The following is a 13,762-nucleotide window of genomic DNA, read 5'->3' on the forward strand; positions in this document are numbered from 1 at the left end:
CTGCTTAGTGAATAGTCAGGAGATCGCCGTAGCTGCTCAGGCTCAAAAAGCTGTGTGATGGATGCAAAGAGTTGGAAAGACACTGTAGGACAAAGTGTTGGCTCGTTCCATCGATCATTCATGCAGAGAGGATGACAGAATCACTTTCTCTTTCCATTCTCTCTCTCTCTCTCTCCACCAGCAGGCAGGCCAGTTTATCAGCGTTGGCCAGAATATTTAACAGGGACTTGAGCACACCCGGGGGATCTCATTTGCACAGGTGTCCATCTGGTCGAAGTTGTCTGAAATAATCTCCACATCATGTCACATTTGCAAACCCTCCTCCCCCCCATGAAAATGACACACTTGGCTATGGAGCTGTCCGGTGCTGAAAAGGCCAGTGGACTGTGCTTGGAGTGACATCCAGCATTTGTTGCGCTAATCCCCAAAATCACTAATGCTGTGCAATTATGTAAGGATTTAACATGTTGGTAATTGTTTGTTTGTTCAGCTCAGTTTATGTAACCAGCTTTGGGAGGACAATTAGCCTGTGATTTGGCAAAACACTCCCAGTTTGTTTTTGTTTTTTTTTCCAACCCCGTCGGGATTAACTGCGGCCAGGCCAGCGTGCATGTCAGCTCTGACAGTCCTATTAGCCTGTGAAGACTGGCAGCAAAGAAAAGTTTATTTTCTTGAATGGATCAATTGTTGAAAATCCTTTGTCTTTCAGTTCTCCCGTTCAAACTGTACATTCTCTGTGAATGAATGTGTTCATTAATTCTAAGGTTTTGTTAAGATTTACTCAAGCAGCAGATCCAATCTGTGAAATTAGGAGAGTAGGAGGATGATTGTAAAGCCTTCACACCTGTGCCCTCCTTACATGGTTATAAATTTACGACAGCAAGTCACCGCAGGGACACAATAATATATGTAATATCAAGCTTAAAAACAGGCAGTGTTTATTCCATCATGGATGGCTGCTCTTGAATGAACCTGCAGCCCCTGAACATTCCAAGTAATCTTGTGTTTTACACCTCCTTACCTTTGTGTTAGAAATTCTATCTTTTATGTATATGAACTGAGCAGTTACAGTGGTGCTGGATGTGGAAAGTAATTTTCTGCCAGCTCACACTGTATCTGCTCCACACGTGAAAACAAAAGACTCAATCAATCTTCGGCTTCTGTAGACATTTCAAGGCGTCACTCCATATCATCACACGCATGCCTGCATCTTATACACACTGTTCAAGTGAGAGCGAAAAAAGGCTGTTTATGCTAAAAACTTACAGTTTATGTAAACGTGAGGAATTTATTCTCCAGAAAATTGAATAATTTTCATTTCAAAGAAAAAAAAATCACTTGAGCATGAAAATGCCTCCATCACGCCACAGTCTGATTTATCGATTACATTTGTGTTTGTGCAGAAATTCAACATACTGCATGAAGGTCTCCATGTCTCTGACGGTGGCGGAGAACGACACCGACCTCTGCTACAACTCCAAAATGAGGTTCTTTGAAAAAGCCGCACTAAGCAAAAGCAAAAACATCACCTGCCCTGCTATTGAGGATTACATACAGCAGGGGGCGGAGCCTGACATTGTGTGGTATAAGGTGAAATGTTTTTCCTTCTATTTATTTCATTAAACTCAGAAAGAAAACAACTTTTTATCCCTAATGCTGCATTTGTTCTGAATAAAGGAATGTAAACCAAAGCTGTGGAGGCAGAGCATAGAGAGACGGAGGGACACGCTCTCCATCGGTGACGTACAGGAAGATGACATAGGGAATTATACGTGCGAATTACAGGTCGGGAATTTTGTCGTGCGGAGGACAACAGAGCTATCAGTCACAGGTAAGAGATAAGCAACAATTTATCTGCACTGCACCTTGTACTCCCTCAAGTGCTGATGCGTGTGTAAGACGCTCCTTCTGCGCTGCATGTGAAGCGGCTGTGTTTGTAGATCTTGTAGTGTAGCACGGTGGTGATCCTTACACCAGTGGACGTCTCTGCCAGTCCCAGTCTGATCCAATTGCTCAACAGAATAATACAATGCAGCTGTTTTTCTGAGGGATCTTGGAATATCAGGCCTACGTGGTCTGAGGTCATACCATACAGAGCCTCCAGATGCTAAGCCATCTTGTCACATTCACATGCGCAAGGAAATTCACCATTTAATCTGAATACAACTCCAATACCTGCAGTACATGTGCCTGGCCTGTATGTGGCGTTGTGTCACCCCCGCTCTAACGGGTTCAGAAAACCGTGAGAATAATAATGGCTTATGTTATTACACCAAAGTGGAGTTAGCTGTAGCACACCAAGTAGCCAAATTGGCATTCAGTTGACCCTATGTTTTGATTTTGTAGATTTGTGGTTTTTAAATGAGAGTTACTTTTCCTTTGTCGGGGAAAAAGCACGATGATTTGAATCAGTTTAAACGTTTGTAAAACTATTGAAATCGACTAGATAGATCTGAGCTACACTCAGTGTGTCCCGTCTGTGTCATCCCGTAAAGGAAACTTGTAAAGTGCAGCTCATATGTACGTATTGTCCAACAACTAAATTCAATAACTGACATGTTGAATGTCCAACCACCAAATCCATGGGCTCCAAACAGGTGTGGTGTCTGTTTCCTTCTCCCCTGATTATGTTTTTTCTGTCTCTTAAAAGCGACAAAGACAGTGGGTGAAGACTGGGTTCAGCCATAAAAATAATAATCTTTCAAAATGTCAGCCAGCAGAAACAGCCTCTATCTCTCCATCTGCTTTAGAGACATTAACCTTTTCAGAATAAGGGAGGGAGATGAGAAATGATTGTGTCACAGTTGACAGAGCAAACCTTTCCCTTCTGTTTAATCTACATGTGTGTTAGTCCACCATGTGATTTCTGTCTCATGTCTTTGTTCAATTGAGACTTTCTTTCATAAACGTTTTCACCACATCGCCTTTTGTACTTGTTGGTTCCACGGTGCTTAATCAGTTTTTGGATATTTATAAACAACCTGCCTTTAAAATCACTCAAAACCAAGTTTAGCTTTGAGACATAAAATACATTTGGAGTCTGGAAAAAAATGGAGCAAAATATATTTTAAAATTGTCAAGTTAAACGGACGTCTGTTCCAATCTTTTAATTTCAGAGGTGTTTGTAAAACCATTCTGTTTAAGGTGATTTTGAGTAATTGTTAAATTAAAAAAAATAATTAAAAAAAAAGGAAAATCTTTTGAAATCACTTTTTAATTAATCACAAGGAGGGGAAAAAACAATTCCTCTTTGAACTTTCTCTAATGAACCTTTTTATATTATTTTTAAAAATCTGCTGGAACACCAGCAAAACTTGTTAATATAATTAATGTATTATACATATATATGATCCAGTTTTTTCCCTGTTAAAATAGAATTTCAATATAAATTCCATTTAATTGAAACTGCTTTTTTGTTCTGTATGTACTTTTTAAAATTTTTAACGTTAAACTAAAACATTGCTGTTTACACTCATTGACATCTTTTCTTTATTTTTCTCCTTTAATCCTCTGCCTCGTCATATAATTCAATGTTCCACAAATAGACGTGTGTGGTTCAGCCCAGACCTTTCTGCCTGCATGATTAATCCAGTTTTTTTTACTCTTTGTTATTTTCTGGATGTGAAACTTTATGTTATTTTAGCATCAACCTCCCACAGAGAATTGAAATTGATCATCAAACATCTCTGCTCACAGTAAACAGCCTGCAGGTCTTCACAAAGCAGTGCACCGAAGGTCAGACTTCCTGTGATTATAATGAGCCTGGCTTAAATCATAATGAGGTTCCTCACAGGCTGATGGGAGCGGAACCTGGTTTGAACACCACTTCTTTATAAAACTCCGCTTTTCTGTTGGGTCAGACTGAAGGAGCAGTGATACACAGATACACGTGTTAGATACACTCTCAGTGCAGCTAATGAGCCGGGACTAATGACGTTAACCTACCATTTCCTGCTTCATACCTGCACGTGCTCCAATGAGGAGGCAGGTGTTAATAAATGAACAGACTGAGGGCTGGTAACATTCCAGCATTGAAGAATCGCTGATTGGTTTCCTTCCATCTCCCTCCGAAGGACATGTGGACTAAGTTAAGTCTAGCTTTGATTTGGATTGAATTTCAAATTTGTACATTTTATTTTGAAAAACAACAATGTATTGGGGATTTACACTAAAATCTCGGATAGTTTTACAGCAATGTTGACTGCAAATGATCAGGCGTCCTGAGTTAGTGTTCACTTGTGATGAGGTATGATGAATGACAGACAATTATTATGTCTATGTTCTCCAAGCCTCTGATCAAAGCTGGTGAACTTGAATACTTCAAACAAGAACAAAGCTGTGGACGTGGACCTTCGGAGGGGCACCAAGAGCCCCGTGGCGGGCTCATAAGAGAAGAAGAAAGATAAACGATAAAAATAATAATTATGTTTTTATTATTTGTCCTGGAAAGTTAAACACGTAAACTGCCCTAATTGTCGGATTCTCAAGGGTCAGATTGTACCTGAACACACCTCATGTGAGAGCTGACGATGTCATAATCTGTGTAAACCTGGCCACTGTGTAAAGCCTGTTATCAAGCTGCTCAGCTTCTCAAGCTAGCGTTTAGCTAGCTAGTATTCAGTCAATTTTTAGTAGGAAAATTCAGTGCTAAACAAATGTAAGGATTATTAAATAGTAAATAAAAGTAAAAATAGTTGAAGTTTTGGCAGAGAGTTGCAGGAAGTAATTACAAAGTATAAATATGCATTTTCAGATGTAATATTTTTACTTATACATGAGTACAGACTTTTTTCATACTTCAAAATTACATTGTGGACTCTGTTCAGTGATCAGTCGTGACTTTACTTCCATGACTCACCAGGTTTTATTACTGGTTACCAAAATACTGTATATTCAGGTTTGGATTTTGGGCCCACATAAAAGTGACTCACTTCAGTTTGGAAAGTGGCGATAAAGCAGTAGCTGATGAGTATCAGTGGATGCTGTCTGTTTGTTTCCACCTGTACCAAAAGTCGTCTTTTTCTGAAACGTAATCTGAGCTTTTACAAACAGAATGTTTGAAACAGCAGTGATGAGAAAACAGAGTTTATTTCTTCACACATTCCCAGGTCTCTCTGTGGACATTTTATTGGCATCATTGCTGTTGCGCTGTTTTTAATACATGCAAACCTGTCACCATGATGAATGCTGTTGCTGCGGAAACATATTGATTCTTTATACTTCCATTGTTCCTCCGAAGCAGCTTTCAGCTTCAATTTTGCTGACTAAAAAAATAAACCTAATATTTGTGTTTGGTGGCAGCTTCTGCAGTGAACAGGTCTGCTTTAATCACTGTCAAAATATCCAGTGTAATCTGAGCCACTGAACAATAATCTTCTTTGTTCCTGTTAATTCTCATCAACCGTTCGTTCCTTCAGTTTGCTGTGACATCTGGGCCTCTCCTACTTCTTCACTTCTGCGGACTTTATCTCCTGCCAGCACCATTTTGTGGCCATTACCAATTTCCTCCCCAATCTCCGAGTTGACTCATTAGCATATGAAGGAGCTTGGAATATAATTGCTCCTTTAACTGATGGAAGATAATTAATCTGGCCAAGGTGCCGGCAGAGAGGAAGAAACTCCGGGCGGATTCAGAAACTAATCCTTTTTCTTTTTAAGGATCTGATACTTGGTGAACCCAGCAGGTGTTTGATGAGGGTTTTTAATTTTCCGCTTCTATTTTAATTCATTACCTTTGATATTTTGTCACTCTATTAGAGGACATACTTGTGAATACAAATGAAGGCTGTCATTATTCGGTGCATGTCTGCCGAGGTTCAAACCCATCACTCCCCGCTGTCTTTGATGGTGCTTCTCCAACTCTGTGGATCTTATTTGTGTGAAAGTTATTCATCATCGCTGCAGCCTCCTGTTGACTCCTTGAACTTTAATATCTTCTCCTCTGATTTTGATTTATACTGATGATGTCGGAGTTCTACTTCTGGAAACCCTGCATGTGGAAAAAGTTATTGATTCTCGCTAAGAATTCATATCCTTGGCCTTGCATAATGATCTCGTCACACAGGAGATATTTGCTGTGCTCACATCACAGCGGGGGATTGACTGGCTTAATTAAGTTTGTCGCTCAAACGTGTCACCGCTCTGGAGAAAGGTGACCATAGAATTTTATCAGAAACTCATAATTATTATTATTCATTATCTCAAGAATGTTAGAATATGATAGAGCTGTGCATGCGTTTATTTTACGTTATTGAGATCAGCCTCCTGTGGAAACAAATTTAATATTCCATGAATATATTTTGATTTCTCTTACATTTGTTTATTGATCTAAATTTAATAAAAGTTAAAGCACGTTGATTACATCCCTGACCCTGAAACCAGTAACAGAGAGTAGACAGCTCAATAATACACATGCAAATTTTTTTTGTGAAAGATCAACCCATATAAACTATCCATCCATTTTCATCCGCTGATCTGTTACCGGGTCGCGGGAGCAGCAGTCTCCATGACCACCACCCACATCACACTGCACCGTACCAACCCCCCTGAACCTTCCTGCAGGTGGTGAGTCCACTGGAAGGTACCAACCGCCCTGACTGGGATTTGATCTTGCCCCGGAGGTGAACCCTGGGGTTCCACACCAGTTACAGAGACATTGCCTCTGGGCTAAAGCGCCAGCCCATATAAACCGAAAGAACCAAATCTGAAATTTGCAAAATCATTTCAAAATGTAATCAGATTTTTCTGTCATACATCCAATCCATCACTGCTGCATGACAAAAATGGAAAGGACAGACATCAGGTCTCATCAGGTTCTTCCAGTGTAGTTCAATTACTTGGATTTTTTTTCTTCCTCTGTTTTAAAAGTAGCCTGTGCAGCTGCAGACCTGTTCACTGTATGTAGTTCCTTTTCATTTTCTGACCTATATTAAAATTAAAAATAGTGTCAAATAGCTGGAAACAGCAGGTTGAACTAAATGCATGGCCTATATTTTAGAATTGCAGTTTTTCACCAGTTTGTAAATAAAACAAGGCCACGAAGTCAATCAAAGGGTTAGCAACATGTTCAATCACTGTCAGTACCACCATCATCAGTCCAACAGCTCTCTCTCAGTTAGTGTGTTTGTGTGTGTGTGTGTGTGTGTGTGTTTGTGAGTGAACTGTACTGCCTGTCTCTCTCTCAGCCTCCCATGTCATTTCCTCCTGTCATCAAAGCAGCTGCACATGTGGAGATGTGATTTCTGAACAGAGGATGAAGAAGTGGGAGATTCAGGAGGGAGTCAAAAAATATCAGTGTACTTTCAGAGCAAACGGTCTCAATCTGAAGTGTTTATTGGATATCAGCACAGACTGTACAATCCCTGGAATCTGTTTCCAGACTTCCAAATGGGAGGCTTCAACATTATGATTGGAGCAAAAATGTTGCAGAGAAAACACTCACAGTGGCGGAACTTCTAGAAAGCTGTAGTCTGTGTGAATGTTGTTCTTTGTAATTTCATGTGTTCTGCACCGTTGGTGCTCAACTAAAGTGGTTAGCTTCCACGAACCAGACGCAGAAAATGGGCTGAAATCTTCTCCTGCCTTTTATTTTTTACCATTTCCATTCTTGACACCAGGCAGATAGTTGCCCTCTGAACAATCTGATGATAAAAAGCCCCAAGAAATAATTGGACTTGGCAAGCTCCATGCAAGGTGACATGACTTTGATCAGCGTCCCCGTGTTTGATGAAGAAACACTTTGTTGGCACAATGACTGTTTGACGCAAACAAAGGCCTGTCTCCCCATGGCATTCATTCACACTGCCAAGGGTGGACTAGTGGATTGACTCTGCTTCTGTGAACAATTAGACATGTACAGACAGTGAAAGTCACTCTTTATCCTTCCACAATGTCTCTAATGCCTATTAGAGCCTTATCTCCAACTCTGATTTGACTACAAAATCTGTTTCTGCATAGTCATTTGAAGATGACACAGACAGCAGGAGTCAGATCAGCACCATGGTCAGCTCTCTCCAACTGATAACCTTGTGTGCAGCTCTTTAGAAGCTGCTGACCGAAATCACTGGTCAGACATTAGTCACAACTAACTGAGAGGTACAACACCATGACCATGCCAAGCTGAGTCATATTCTATTATATTATATTATATTATATTATATTAGCCTATGGCAAAAACATATATGTATATGTGGCCCTGCATTGGATTGGCTATCTATCCATGCTGTACTCTGACATTTTATGACAGGGACTGGATCAACTTCACACCATCAGGTGGTTATAATGAATGAATAAAAATTCGAATGATCTCTCTCCCAGTACTAATTAACTAGCAATGATGTCATCAATAAAATGTCCATAAAATGTTTTTAAAAAAAGTCAGCAGTGAAGTCCACGACATAAACAGAGCTGTTTCTCTAGGAGAAAAGAGAAACAGAAAGGCCCTGCAGTTTGAGGTGAAATCAGAGATTAATTAACATTTGTTTTAAAAACCTACTCTAACATAACAGTCCAGTCATAAAAAGTGTTATGGGCTAAGGCTATAGTCAATTAGTCAGTGATTGTACTCTATCGTTACAGCCCAAATTAGCTAAGATACTCAAAATCCAAAGGCCAAAGATGGGAGTAGGTTTCAGCTCTCTGATTCCCATAACTCCCCATTTACGGAGGCCCATAAATCTGTCACAAATCTAAATTCAAAATTCTGATCCCAGAAATGATTTGAATAAACATATACAGAAAGGTCTTCTCCAAAGAGATGAGGTCTTTGTGGAGCAGGTGAAGCAGAGCAACAGATGTGATCCTGGTTCAACAGATGGTGTGAAGATGCAAAAAGGTCATGTGGTCTTGTGCCTGTGTTCTCCTGCTGCACATTGATTATGCCCTTTGAAAGAGGCATAAAAAATCTGTTACCTGGAATCCGGTATCTCTACTGGCTAGATGTAGTATCTGTACCTTCACTCTACCTGCATGTGGACATGGTACAATAACTTGAAAAGAAGAAGTAAATATATATACTCGTACAAAATGACCATACTTTAAATATACTGTAAAAGTTGGGGTACTGGTTAAATACATGTAGCTGTATGACACAACATGATTCAGTTCTTACAGTATGTGTTCTTTACACACTATAGAATTATGTTTAATTTTTGTATATTTTAAGTCCTCTTGATCAATTAGCACTCCCACTGCGATCTACTGGTAGATCACAAGCTAACTGTTTTTTGTTTGTTTTACTCACAATCTAGGGTTTTGCAATTTAAATATACATCTATATGTCATGTCAGCATAAATCAGCTTGGCATTTACACCTGTGATAGTTAAGAGAAATTTTACTGACAACACATATATGGCCTAGGTAGAACCTGCTGCTTAATATGCAGAACCTCGAAGATTTAAGGGACACATTTCCCAAATTAGGGGTGCCCTCTGTAGGAGGTGTGGTGCTATTTCAGGGGCAGACATGCACATGAACTTTAATTTTCGAATATTTATAATATTTATGTGAAAATGCACTGAATATCTGTTTGTAGGAATGAGTCGTTGTTCTCAGGAATATTGTGGTGATGTCATCTGTTGTCTTATTCCATTGTTTAAGTTGTGAAGGATCCAGATTTTAAGTATTTTCTCTGAGTCTGTCCCCTTCTTTTCTCTGAATATTTGCCCCTGTCATCCCAACATTATTGGAGCAGTTTCTGGACAATCTAACCGTGACACCTCTACTGTGGGCTGTTGTCATACATCCTGTCAAATGCTGTATCTATCAATTAGCAGACTGTGCTTACAAATGCTCCTCTGACACCCTGTACATCTGGGGTTGCTAATTAAGATGATGTGTTACATAATTAACGCGGCTCTGCTGATTAACACTCACTTAGTGCCTCACGTTTGGAGACGTGAAAATTGGTGCTAAAACTGCTCTAATGTGTTGAAAGTACAGCGTCTGGAAACACGGATGTGGGAACGTAATGTTTAAATCCTAAAGGTAAAAAAAAAGTGATTTGTTCCTGACTGTTGTATTGTGTTAAGGACGTACCTGGGTTTATATTGACTTCAGGATTTATTTAAGGCCAGGGGAACAGTCTGTACATCGACATCCTTGGGGGTGTGTTCCCTCCATCTTTTTCCTGCCGCCTCTTTTCCTGACACTTTGCAGAAATGCCCCATCAAGGACACTTCAGCCACTGTCAATCCACTGATTCCTCTGCAGAGATAAGAAGGTGGGAAGGGACGTTTGCATAATTTAGTGTGAGCAAAAATCAATTATGTGGCATAAATTACTCCGGTGTTAATTAGTTGCAGATTGGGCTTTTACAAAAGAGGCATTCTAAATCACTTCAGGGGGAAAAATCTGCTGCAATGAGACCAGTCTGAATTCTTGAGCTGTTGTGATGCTGCGAGTTGTTTATTGTAAAATTGGATTTCCATGAAGTTGCTCAGTTTTCGTGGGGCATCAAGTTCACTGACCTGCTGCACAGTCCACGGTCACCACCTTAGACCAGGTTATTTTGTTGCTCTTACTTGAGCTCTGATATAATTAAAAGTGGTTGCACGCTCCCAGCCTGCACTGTCATAACTAGTTGTTTCAATGGCTGAAACCCAACCCAAATGTTAAAGTTTAAATGGAGGTAAACAGTGGCGTACATCTGGGCGTATTCACAGCACTACAGTACAGGGCTGTTCATTTATTAATGAGAAAACACAACACATATGATAACAAATGTAAACAAGTGGAGTCTAACTGGGAGGAAATTGAGCCAGAGAAGAAAGTTCTAGAACATAATGTTGGCAATGATGCTCTGTAGCGATTTAGTGACAGCTCAGATAAGGTTAAAATAATTAGTATTCAAGTGTTTATCTTCCTTACAATGAATAAATTATTGACACCGGTAGCGATGAACATTCAGAGGTAAGTGGTGGGCTCTTAAATTCATCCTCAAACAATGGGCTCTTCATTTAGTTTGTGTTTTAATGGCGTTGTTTGAGATTAATAGCATCTTGGATTGAAGTGTCCATATAATAAATTACAGCTTCTCATCCATGTCCACTTGAGCTCTAATAGGCTTCCCTCATGTTTCGGCCCTCATGCCAATTAGAGGCTCGCTGTGCGACAGTCTGGCCACATCAAAAGTCCCTGCTGTCCTCCTCTGCTAAAGCAGCCAATTAAAATGTGGTGCTGATGTAGCCGTAAGTGGAACCCGTGGGTTATCATCAGCAGCTGGAAGTGGGTCGCAATAAATGTACAGGCCATCTATTGATTACTTCAGTAAAAACCGATCAGGCTCCTGGAGTGAGGAAGGTGATCCCATCTGTTCTTGTGGAAAACAGAAAACACGAACGATCAAAACTTGCACTCCTCCACCCAGACTGCAAATATCAGTGTCACTGTCGGGCGTGCACAGTAGTGGGCCTCATCACACGGGTCAGCAGAGCCAGGACCTCACTCAGGTACTGCTTGATCATCTGAACGAGTCCGGAAATTAACTTTGATGTGGAACATCCGTGGGCGAGTGGCTCTAGTGCGCAGGGGGAGAAGAGGTGGCTGCTCCGAATGCTCCGAATGTGGGGGACGTGTGATATGAAAGGAAGCATAAGGAAGGGAGCCAAGTGTGTAAATGTGCGTGAGGAGAGGCAGGAAGCAGGAGAGAGAGAGAGAGAGAGAGCGATACGAGCCGCCCACTCGCCCTGGATCACTTGTCTTCATCAAATATGCTTAATTCATCTTCATCTCTTGGGGCTCAGAGAGAAGGATTTAATATATCTCTTCTCCCTCTATGACAGATCTGAAGCATGGCTTAATTGGATTGTAAATTCAATGAACATACAGGGGCAGATGTGTCAGTTGTAGTGAGTGGCCCGCCCCTGTCCCTCCGGTGACGTCAGACAGTGTCCTGACGATAATGGAATGACACGTGACACACTCACGTTTTCTTTGTTTTCAAAAAATATATAGTTTCTTTTTTTTGTGGGAAACTGAATAAACCCTGTTCACATTTGGATTCTTCAACTGACCTCAAATAATGCTGCAAATACATGTTAATGTTGCTGTTGAATATTTAACCAGCCATTTATCTGCAAACCTGTTTTCCACTGCATTATTCATCAGCTGAATTACAATTGTTGTTGTTGTTGTTGTTAAAGAAACTTTTCCACAGACAATACAATGAATTGCCATGAATTCACCTCCACTTTTTTCTGAGCGTATTCTCCAGGTGCTTCATATCAGTAATCTCCATGTTATGAGGCAACCACAATAATCCAGGGAAAGGGGGATTTTAAAACCAATCAATAGAAAATGAGAGCAATAAATTGAGAAGCACACCGAAACAAAACAAATACAGATACAGACAATAGATGCTGGAATCAGACAGTGATTGTGTCTACGATACTACACTATAGCACGAGAGCTACGACAGGAAGTAGAAGAAATGTTTGTTCTTTCTATTCAAATGAGGAGCCAACGTTCTTGAGGTTTCGAACAATGACGGTTGGATGTTGACATATTTTGCCAAATAAAGTGTTTGTACATCTAGCTACACCTACAGGCTGTACCCAGTTACAGTCCATCATTCTGACATAGGGCATTATAACAGACAAATACGTCACCATGTGGCGCTATACACGATGGCTTTGTTCACAGTCACACTTTTTTTTAACCAATGTAGGTTTGAGAAAAAAATATATCTGATCTTTATAACTGGTCAATATTTGTAACCTTATATTAACCATATGTTTGCTAATAAAGGAGCACTTGTATTTTTGAGTGAGTCGCTCATGAGTTTATAGTTTCACCAACCACTCAGCTGCTAAAACACACACTTTTCATTGGAGAATGGCTAATACAAGGTGTTTTCTTCTGTTTTTCTATTATAAATAATTTTATTACTCTGATTTAAATATCTATAAATATCAAAATAACAGATCCAAACACACACACACAATTGGTTGAACCAAATAGCTCTATAATAATAGGAGGAGTGACTTTCTTTAACTACACCTGGAGGCAAATTCTAAATGGAAAACCCCTGGACTAGATGAGTCTCACACCATGTCCTCAACGTCCTCTGAGGACCTTCACATCACTCAGGGCTGCAGTGTGAATTCACACACACAGATACAATTATTCGCATGCTGACATGATGTGGAAACAAGGCCGGAGGGCAGAAGCAGTGGCACACAGTGGTTTTTGGTCTTCTTACTCCAGTGCCCTCATCCTCCACCTCTTTCTTTTGTTCTCCTCTAACTTCCGTCTGGAGCTTTGTGTTATTGAAGACAATCATATCCTTGTTTATGGAACTGCTTAAACCCAGCGGTTTAATCATATTTATTTTCCTATGGGTTGCTGGAGGCAGCTTTGATAAATAATTCAGAGCGGGTTATGCTACACTCAATTCAGAGGACGCTGAGGCCAATAACACTGGCAGCAAACAATTCCGACACGACTGGTCTGAACCTCAGCATTTAAAGTCAAATGCCAATATTTGAACGGCACAGTTTGTTTGACTCAAACGGTGGAAGAGAGAAACCAATGTGTTTAAATGCAGCAGACGTGCTTTTTATCTCAGTGTGTAGTGAAAAGAGAACAGAAGAGACAGAAGTTTGCCCCGAAGTCTTGTATAGATTTTAAATGGTCATTTGAACACAGGCAGTGGATGTAGTGCAGCAATCAAAGTGTAAACAAGGAGAAGTTGCCAATTTGTTGTGTGTTCCCTGACTCACATAATTATATTTGCAATACGATGACTAATTCATAATTATTCAT

The 13,762-nt window shown here is 40.2% G+C and overlaps 1 protein-coding gene across 5 annotated transcripts in view; it reads left to right on the forward strand.

The window, feature by feature from the left end:
• Positions 1-13,762, forward strand: part of LOC103389709 (interleukin-1 receptor accessory protein-like 1) — a 185,846-nt gene that overhangs the window by 102,181 nt on the left and 69,903 nt on the right. For all 5 annotated transcript variants that reach the window (XM_017038946.2, XM_008325248.3, XM_017038948.2 and 2 more), the window contains 2 exons: positions 1,404-1,590; positions 1,678-1,831. In XM_017038946.2, coding sequence (XP_016894435.1) covers positions 1,404-1,590; positions 1,678-1,831 — 341 coding nt within the window. The remainder of the gene's footprint in view (positions 1-1,403; positions 1,591-1,677; positions 1,832-13,762) is intronic.

This window comes from Cynoglossus semilaevis, chromosome 14 (genome assembly GCF_000523025.1).
Source record: "Cynoglossus semilaevis isolate Cse_v1.0 chromosome 14, Cse_v1.0, whole genome shotgun sequence".
Taxonomy (NCBI): Eukaryota; Metazoa; Chordata; class Actinopteri; order Pleuronectiformes; family Cynoglossidae; genus Cynoglossus; species Cynoglossus semilaevis.